The sequence below is a fragment of the Egretta garzetta genome, unplaced genomic scaffold (assembly GCF_000687185.1).
Source record: "Egretta garzetta isolate BGI_Z169 unplaced genomic scaffold, ASM68718v1 scaffold15, whole genome shotgun sequence".
NCBI lineage: Eukaryota > Metazoa > Chordata > Aves > Pelecaniformes > Ardeidae > Egretta > Egretta garzetta.
The window spans coordinates 2050498-2060026 of record NW_009259798.1 but is presented as its reverse complement, the minus strand read 5'-3'; the positions used below and the strand labels follow the sequence as shown (position 1 = coordinate 2060026).

The 9529-nt window shown below is 40.7% G+C and overlaps 1 protein-coding gene across 1 annotated transcript; it reads left to right on the top strand.

Moving 5' to 3' along the window:
- The first annotated feature begins 296 nt into the window (after positions 1 to 296).
- Positions 297 to 9022, top strand: ODC1 (ornithine decarboxylase 1). The gene is made up of 12 exons (XM_009639808.2): positions 297 to 1092; positions 2058 to 2166; positions 2354 to 2499; positions 2669 to 2842; positions 3011 to 3183; positions 3475 to 3609; positions 3769 to 3850; positions 4181 to 4264; positions 5795 to 5957; positions 6045 to 6157; positions 6431 to 6645; positions 8581 to 9022. Exons 3-12 carry the CDS (start codon positions 2398 to 2400, stop codon positions 8720 to 8722), a joined length of 1383 nt encoding a protein of 460 aa, XP_009638103.1. The 5' UTR covers positions 297 to 1092; positions 2058 to 2166; positions 2354 to 2397; the 3' UTR covers positions 8723 to 9022.
- Positions 9023 to 9529: the final 507 nt, after the last annotated feature.

The following is a 9529-nucleotide window of genomic DNA, read 5'->3' as shown; positions in this document are numbered from 1 at the left end:
GGCTTCGGTATGGGAGTGCGGAGCCTGCAGGCGTGACTCAGCCGAGCCTAAATACAGCTGCTGAATAAGGGAATGTTCTGGAGAACAGCTCCTGAATGAGCACAAATTGCCTTTCTTCTGGCAAGCTGCAGACGCTTTGCACACAACCCAAGTAGAAATATACGCTGGGAGGCTGCAGTTTGCATCAGCGCGATCACGCGCTGTCTGTATTCTGCGTAATCACACTGCAGGCGTGACTCAGCCGAGCCTAAATACAGCTGCTGAATAAGGGAATGTTCTGGAGAACAGCTCCTGAATGAGCACAAATTGCCTTTCTTCTGGCAAGCTGCAGACGCTTTGCACACAACCCAAGTAGAAATATACGCTGGGAGGCTGCAGTTTGCATCAGCGCGATCACGCGCTGTCTGTATTCTGCGTAATCACACTCTGGTTAAAACTGTGCAATCAGGTGGAGGTGGAAAGCTTGCAAGAACTTCTTAGCAAAGTCTGCTGTGGCCAGCAAATAGGGAAAGTGCTTTTCCTGCAGCTCTGTGCAGAGGGGAGGATGAACGAAATTCTTCCTGATGGTGCTTGCTTCTCTTAACCACAGCTAGAAGTCCCTGAACTGCTTTCTGCAGAGCTGCGTCATCTTGTTGAAATCATCCAAGGATAAGATGCAGCTTCTCTTTAGAAAGAGCTTCCTGAGAAGCGTTTAATTTGCTATTTCTTAAGGTCCTTCCAAAGAGGCTTGTAAGAGAAGGCTTTAATCCAGCTTCTGGGAGAATTAACACTGCATGTGAATGAGAGCAGGGGGAGGGTGAGGCTTGGTGGATTGTTGGGGTTTATTTCATTAGACGTAAAGCTTAATCTAGTTTGAACTTCAAATCTGGTTTGTCTCTGATATGTGACAATTGATCAAAACACGGGGAGTAGTTCTTGACACTGGCAGTTCAGGTGCCATATGTTTCTGAAGGCTGAAATGAAGTTGTATAATCGCTGGCTTTTCAAAGGGATTTGGTAGATAAAGTTGAATGGATTCTAGTGTACATAGTGGATGGAAATGAACGATTCCGTTGGTCTTGGAACTGCGTTAATCTGTAACAGCTGTAAAATGTAAGTTTATATTTCATATGGTTTATAGCCAGCCTTTTTTAAAATAGAGGGAATGGTGATGTAACTAAAGATAACTGAGAGTTTGCATAATCTTCAGTCCCAATCCGTATGACTTGGTTGAGTGTTAATAGAAAAAAAATGCTGAGTGAAGGAAGAGGGCTGGTCCCGGTTACATGAAACCATATCTTCCCTATGAGTCACTTGCAATACTGAGGTCTTTAAAAGGTAGCACACGCTTCTGCTTGAGTTGACAGCTTAACGGATGGAGTAGGCTGTCATTCTCTATTTGGACTACCCAGTAAAAGGATGACCTGTAGACTTTGCCATGGACTTCACAGGTCTTGGATGGCAGAGGAATGTGCTTTTGCTCTTTAGTTCTGGTTCTCAAGGGACTTCCTACTTGGCTGGTAAATTTCTGTAACAATGAAGATTTATTAGGACTCCTGTAAAATCCTGTTATAAAGTGTTAATTGGGATCACTGTTAAGACTTTGTCTGCGGATCACCATTAGGAACTACTCTTGCAGTCTGTACCTGCCGTTCCTGACAGCTGAGGTTTTCATGTAGCCTGAAGGTCATGGGTACAATAGGGAAGCTCTAACCACCAGCAGAGCAACTTCAAGGAAAGCCCTGATCTCCTGGTTGGTTTATGCCTAGTCTGAACTGTAGTGAGAATCCAGATATTCAGATGGCTTTGACCTAGTGAGAGTTGTTACTACTTGGAAGTCGGTAACATCCTCAGATTCTGTCTGTAGCTCTTTTCGTAGAAAGAGTAAGCTCTTTTCCCAGAAAGTGGCAAGCTATGATAGTGCTTAAGAGTTGTTAAAAAAAGTGGTAAGTAGGTGGACTCTGGCACTAGCCGTAATATTAACAGCTCTGATGTGGAGGTGAAGGAAAAGACAGTGGAAACTTCCAGGGACTTAGAATAATATCTGACACTATTTGATTTTTTTTTTCTTTGAATAGGTTGAGTACATCATACGGGTGGTGAACAGAGGAGAACTTACCTTCAAGCTAGCAAGATTATTTTGTGGAGTGTCTCCTTGGTTCTGATTAAATCTGATCTGTCATTTATGTAAGTTCCTAATCTGTGCCGTTATTAGTGATCACTGTAGGAATTATATAATTGTAAATTACATGATTGCGATGTAGTGGTCATATAATGACTATATGAATTTAAGGGAAGTAGTGGATGTAAACCATATGAATTTAATGAAGTAATAAATGTTGGGGTGTTTTGTTTTTTTTTTTTGTATCGACAGTTTGTACTTAAATCCTTTCACGTAAACCCGAAATCTCAGAAATCATGAGTAGCTTCAGCAATGAAGAATTTGAATTCACCTTTCTTGACGAAGGCTTCACTGCCAAGGATATCCTTGACCAAAAAATAAATGAAGTGTCATCTTCTGTAAGTATGATAGGAAAACCACTGCATTTTGTGAAGCTACAAATTTATAAACTAATGGAACAAGTTGTCTTTGCAGATATTCTGCAAGGCAACCTTCTCCTCAAATGCTGACTCTAGGCTTATCCTATTATCTGTTGTTTGTAACTCTAAGATTGTGTATTTGCTCTAGGATGATAAAGACGCCTTCTATGTTGCTGATCTTGGAGATATTGTAAAGAAGCACATGCGATGGCATAAAGCCCTTCCTCGCGTAACCCCCTTTTATGCCGTAAAATGTAACGACAGCAAAGCTGTAGTGAAGACACTTGCTGTTCTTGGTGCAGGATTTGATTGTGCCAGTAAGGTAAGATCTTGATTGTGTTCTGATACGTGACGTTAGTATATGTTCAGCTTTACAAGATGCGTTCATATAAAATTAAGCATAACCAAGTGGTGTCGCTTTTGTTGTACTGATTAGTTTGATCATCCATCTAGAAATATCTTTCATGAGCGTAATCTGTTCTTTCTTCAGACGGAAATACAGCTGGTACAGAGCATCGGTGTACCTCCTGAGCGAATAATCTATGCAAATCCCTGTAAACAAGTATCTCAAATCAAACATGCTGCCAGCAGTGGTGTACAGATGATGACATTTGATAGTGAAGTAGAACTAATGAAAGTTGCAAGGGCCCATCCAAAAGCCAAGTAAGTTATGCTAATTGTTCTATAATTCTTGCTTGGGTTCCCAGGTTACGGAAATGTCTGCTGTTGTCTGAAACTTGTTCTTCATCAGTTAAGATAGGCTGCAAAATTATGAGAAAATAAACTTACTTTTAAGCCAGTGAAATCTAATCCTGTATAGCTTACTGGCACATTAGGAAGAGACGGGCAGGAAAGCTTGTATGTTTAAGCTCAGTCTGGTTCTAAGGTCATACCTGCCTGATAATGATGTCTTTTATACTGGAACTTAAACCCTCTATTTCTTCCTATTTGTAGGTTAGTCTTGCGTATTACAACTGATGACTCCAAAGCAGTTTGTCGTCTGAGTGTTAAATTTGGAGCTACACTCAAGACGAGCAGGCTTCTTCTGGAGCGTGCGAAAGAACTTGACCTTGCCATCATTGGAGTTAGGTGAGTTGATAATATAAAATAATACAGTCATATTAAATAAGATTTCTTTAAATGGTCTACCTGACAACAGAGGTGCCTTTGCATACAGTGACTTGAGTTTTGTATAAATTTCTGGACTACTTTGCCAAATAGTAACTGATATTTTGTATCTCTTTGTAGTTTCCATGTTGGAAGTGGATGTACAGACCCAGAGACCTTTGTTCAAGCCATTTCTGATGCCCGCTGTGTGTTTGATATGGGAGTAAGTCTAGTTTTACTTTCTCTGGAACTAGTGCTCAACTGTTGTGGCAAAACTGAATCAAGTGTAAAACTGTTATGGGTCTAAAAGCTAGCTAAGTTGCTGATTTCTTCTTGGAATTTTTGATGATGTGATGGCTTACTTTGACCAGTTCTGCAAAACTCATCTACAGATGTGCTAAAATCAGCAGCTCAAACTCAAGTGACCATTACTTGAACATGATGAGTTAGCTCTGTTCCAAGTACTAATGAAATGACTTTACATTGCTTTTTTGGCTAAAATGATAAATTAAGAACCATTTGCTTGACAGTGTTGCCATTAATCTCATTTTAGGCTGAACTCGGCTTCAATATGTATCTGCTTGATATTGGTGGTGGCTTCCCTGGCTCTGAAGATGTCAAGCTTAAATTTGAAGAGGTATAGCTTTACTAAGAACTTCTTGGGCTGCAGAGTCTTTTTGAATGTTGATCTGGATTAAAACAAATCTTGCTTTTTCTATTGGTTTGCAGACACATTTGCAAGAAAATTCATCTGTCTGGTCAGAAATTTAATTTAGATACAAAGGGGAATTAATCTCAAAACTGAAAATTAGATGAACCCGTTAGATACATAGCTAAATGACCGCATAAAGGTGGAGATATATCAAACTGGTAAAGCAGGTTTTAACTGGAGGCTTGATTCTTACTGGCATAGACTTCTTCCAGTTGATGCTGTACTTCAGACTGTTTAGATTGGCAGCACTCCCAAATAGGGTGAAAAGGTAGACCTGAACCCATAGTGTCCTTCGAGGTGGCAGCAAACTAGATCAGCACATGATCTGGTTTTAGAAGTAGCTTTTGGATCTTTTTTTTTAATTGGTCAGTGTTCTCCAGTCTGCTTTCACACAGAAATAGTTCTGTTCTCTGAAGAGGCAGGGTGGCTGGGTATTAATAGGACTTCCACTTAGAGCAGTGTTGCCAGAGCACCTGCCAGTCTGACCTAACATGGTGTTAAATGATGTTACATATTTACACAAGGAGACAGCAAATCAGTTACATAAAGTGGGTTTTCTGCTAATAATGTGGGCTAATGTCATCTCACTTTTCATACTTCTTAATGCAGCCTGGCTCCTCCATAGTCCAGTATTGGCTTACATGAAGCATCAAAACTAAAACAAGGTAGATTTAGACTGGATATAAGGAAGACGTTCTTTACAATGAGGGTGATGAAACACTGGAACAGGTTGCCCAGAGAGGTGGTAGATGCCCCATCCCTGGAAACATTCAAGGCCAGGTTGGATGGGGCTCTGAGCAATCTGATCTAGTTAGCAGTGTCCCTGCTCACTGCAGGGGGGGTTGGACTAGATGACCTCTAAAGGTCCCTTCCAACCCAAAACATTCTATGATCAAGGGCAAATGATGTCATTCGGCTCTGTGGCATAATGCAGTCATGCTGCAGTTGGAGGCAGCTTAATAATCACTGATAACTTCAGAACTTGGAAGTAACTGTTGATGAAGGCAGCTGAATTTCAAAGGTGATGACAAAGCCTTCTGTATTCGTAAGATCATGTGAGATTACTTCTTTAGGATGCAGTAAGCTGGGGGATATTGCATGATTAGCAGAACTACAAGTGGACTAGAAATTAAAATTTGAAGTGGGGGGACTTGCAGGGCACTAAGGCTGGTTTAATGAGTCTAGGAGGGGTGATTGCCTTTAGACTCAAACGCGAGCCGTGTGGTCACATTTTTAAGCTGCAAGTGAAATCTGCTTTTGTTGCTTTTTGCAAGCTTAATGGCAAACAAAACTTTGAATGGGAAAATAAAGCAAAAGCAATCAGAGACTGCAATATGCTAATAGTTATTAACTCATTGTTGTGAGCATGAAAGTCTTGACTACTTCTGAGACTTCTAAAATACCTGCACAGCTACTCAGCACCTGAATAACTGCTGGCAACTGATTCTTCCCTAGATCACAAGTGTAATCAATCCAGCACTGGATAAATACTTTCCTTTGGATTCTGGAATAAATATTATTGCAGAGCCAGGAAGATACTATGTTGCATCAGCATTCACGTTGGCAGTCAACATCATTGCAAAAAAAATTGTATTAAAGGAGCAAACAGGTTCTGATGGTATGTAAATCTAGACCTAATCCTACTTCTAGCCAACTGTGTGTTTCTTTCCAAGCATTCTCTTACTGGTATCTCAACTTCTTCCAGATGAAGATGATGTAAATGACAAAACTCTTATGTACTATGTGAATGATGGAGTCTATGGATCATTCAACTGCATCTTGTATGATCACGCACATGTTAAACCAGTTCTGCAAAAGGTATGCTTGTTCAGAAGTATCACATACTAGTCATGTGTCATGGATGTAGCAGGATCCTCATCACAGCAGTCACTTCTCATGAATGCCAGAATTTGGCATTTGACTTAGGAAGCATGCAGTGGAGTTAATTCAGAGCTAAGTGTGGAGAATGACCTGCAAGCAGCTTTTCCTCCTCTTCTCTGCAAGGTGGAATGTTAACACTAATTATGATATTGCTTCTGGGATCTCTGTTTTGATAGTCAAACTAATTGTACTCAACTCTCTCTTCTTTAGCGGCCTAAACCAGATGACAGCTGCTATTCCTGCAGCATATGGGGACCAACATGTGATGGCCTAGATCGTATTGTTGAGCGTTTTAATATGCCAGAGTTGCAAGTTGGTGACTGGATCCTGTTTGAAAACATGGGTGCCTATACTGTTGCAGCAGCTTCTACTTTCAATGGATTCCAGAGGCCAACAATACACTATGTGATGTCAAGACCAGCATGGTTAGTAATTAAGTATCTTGATCCATCAGTGCTTCTGATACAGATGGCTGTAGCAAATAGTTCACATCACGTGGCTGCCCCTTAACAAACAGGGTCATAGTTTTGGTGCCATAGCTCTTGTAAAACCTCCTTGTAGTGTGGAGGAAGGCAATGCCTCTGGAGGCTTTTGCTGTGTGCTTAGAACAATGCTAACACTACCGACGACTCTTCTCTGATATACTCACTTCCAGGAGAGGTGCTTTTAAAGGGATAATGCTAGGAGTCTTTTCATTAACCTGGGCTTCTAGCTGGTGTTTTTCAGTCTTGCGCAACATATAGAATCATAATGGATTCTTTACAGTTAGCTTCTGTGACCAGTAACTAAGAGGCCAGTCAATCACAGTTCTAATAGTATGCTGTCTTTTAAATTGATCGCTTGCTCAGTCCTGACTGCAGGACACAGGAACACTCAACAGTGCTGCTTTACGATATGATCTATCTGTTTATTTGAGAGCTATTCCTTGGTTTAGGTTGAGCTCTGGCTCATTGCTCAGTGCAGAGTGCTAGATCTCCATGGGAAGTTATTAAACAGGTAAGCAAAGAAAGCAGGACTACCTCTTGAATGCAAGGATACTGTGAAACCCCACCTTAAACACTAGTTTAAAGTAACCTGGATGGTCTTCTGTGCAAGACACATCTTCTGTAAAAGTTCTGTACTGAACTCTGCCTCCTAAACTGGTAGAGAGCATTTGGGCAGCAATATTACCTTAAAGCATGATTAACTTTGCTGTTGGGTTACTTTCAAATTTACCAAAAATGCTTAAGTTCAAGGCAATTCCTGCCATAAGCGTAAGAGGAAGCTTCTTCCATTCTTTTACTAGCCTTGCCTCTATAAGCAATCATTGTTTCTTTCCTTTAGTGAAACCTCCTGTCAGTTGAAGCATTCCTCAAACCAAGTGAAGCTTTTAGACTTCCCATAAGACTCCAAACTTGTGTTGAATTGAACTAAAAATGTCTCTGCAAGAGAATAACTAGCTTTTCACTATAGCACTGGGTTTCTGTTAAGATTTAGTACTTAGTCTGAAGCATGCTTGAGCTTAATTATGCGGGTATAACCATCATCCAAGGCTACAGCCCTACATGACTGCCTGCGTTTCCTGTTTTGGCAAGAAAATTCTGTCATACAATCTGACCCTTAACTGAGGGGGATGTATCAATGAAGTTACGGTACCGATCTTTCTAGCACAGGCAAAAGCTTTTTGAAGTGTAATCTACATGTGTAAAATTTGTGGCTAGGTAGCTGAAATACAAGGGACAAGTTGACTTACATATGTCTAAGTAAAAGCCAGTAGTATATGGGGAACCATGTAGTAGCACAATTTCTTGCCTTTGGGTATAGTAGAAGATAACTCAAGTCCAAAAACTCATTCAACTGAAGTTCTTCTGAGCTTGTTGTCAGTATAACTCCTGTCTGAGTATGGATGGGGTTGCGTGGTGCTCACTGGTCAGCTCCTTTACATTCCTTGTCTGTCGTCCATACTTCTACTTGATTCAAGTTACCCAGGAATGTGAGGGTGTGGGAAAAGAGACTGTGGCATAGGTCTGAAATTCTGAACTATTGAGCACAAAGTCATTAAATCTGTATAGCATGTGGTATACAGGTGTAGCTACAGGTATGTAGGTGCCTCTTTGCAGATCTAGATCGTACCTCAAAATGGTGAAACCAGCTTGGCGTTGGCACTTGCCCTGAAGCCTGGCCAGCCACAAGTGACCTGCATAGACTCTGCTTTGATTTTTCCCCCCCTGCTGGTAATACTGTTTGGACTGCAGATGATGAGTAGAGAGTTTATTTCACACTCCTGGCAGCAAAAAAAAAAAAAAGTACTTTGCTTACCTTTTTCTGGCACATTGTAGTGAAACGCTCTTTGACTGTTGCTTTTCTTTTTTTCTTTCTAGGCAACTAATGCAGCAGATCAAGGAGCAAGGGTTCCTAGCTGAAGTGGAGGAGCAGGATGTTGCTAGTCTGCCACTCTCTTGTGCCTGGGAAAGCGGAATTGAATATCCAGCAACTTGTGCTTCAGCTAGTATTAATGTATAGGTAATATTTAGTAATTAACTGCAAGGTTAGTCATGGAATTTAGGGCATTTGGGGGACCATTAACTTAATTCGCTAGAATTTTTAAGTGGTTTTTTTAAAGTTTAGGTTTGGCATAAATGCAACAAAAATGACTAGGAGATGGGTCACAATTATCTGTGTTCCTATGGAAACTATTTGAATATTGTTTTATATGGATTTTTATTCACTTTTCATGTATGCTACTAAAGACTGACCCTCAACTGTCAAACAAGTATTTGTAGCTTGTGTATGGCAGAACGGGCTAAGCGTAGTGTTTTGTGACCTACCTGTTTTAAAATAAAGTATATTGAAATAACTGGTCCTGTGTTTGGTTAATCTGTAGAAAATTAATCTGTTGTGGATGGCTCTTAGAGCATATATGAAGGCAGATCAGATGCTGCGAGCCCAGAGCTTTTATTAATAAATAACACAATTGCCATCTCCTCCCCTACCCTTGCCCTCCCAACTTGCTAAAGTGAAGGAACCCCTAAATGGGTAGGGAAACTATATTGTGTCTCTAAATACATGATTAGAAAAAGCTTGGCTGTCAACAAGTTGAATACTGCATGAATTCTTGGGAATCATGTTTGTCTTTCACTACTGAACATGGGCTTAACACAGTTGCATGTTGCAAGTTCAAAGCAATGATGTTTTTATTCATGTTGGTCTGTAACTGCTGTGGCCAGGACTGATGGCTACTTAAACACATCTATGTGTTCATGAGCAAATACGGCACAGCCTCCGTGGCTGCCACTGACAAGCTGCTTGTTATGTGCGTGAGGGTTAAAA

Bases quoted from the DNA above. Each gene is read 5' to 3' on its own strand.
- ODC1 (XM_009639808.2), top strand. From the start codon at position 2,398: ATGAGTAGCTTCAGCAATGAAGAATTTGAATTCACCTTTCTTGACGAA. The intron at 3,851-4,180 runs GTAAGTCTAGTT...ATCTCATTTTAG, and splicing joins GCTGTGTGTTTGATATGGGA to GCTGAACTCGGCTTCAATAT. The intron at 5,958-6,044 runs GTATGTAAATCT...AACTTCTTCCAG, and splicing joins GGAGCAAACAGGTTCTGATG to ATGAAGATGATGTAAATGAC.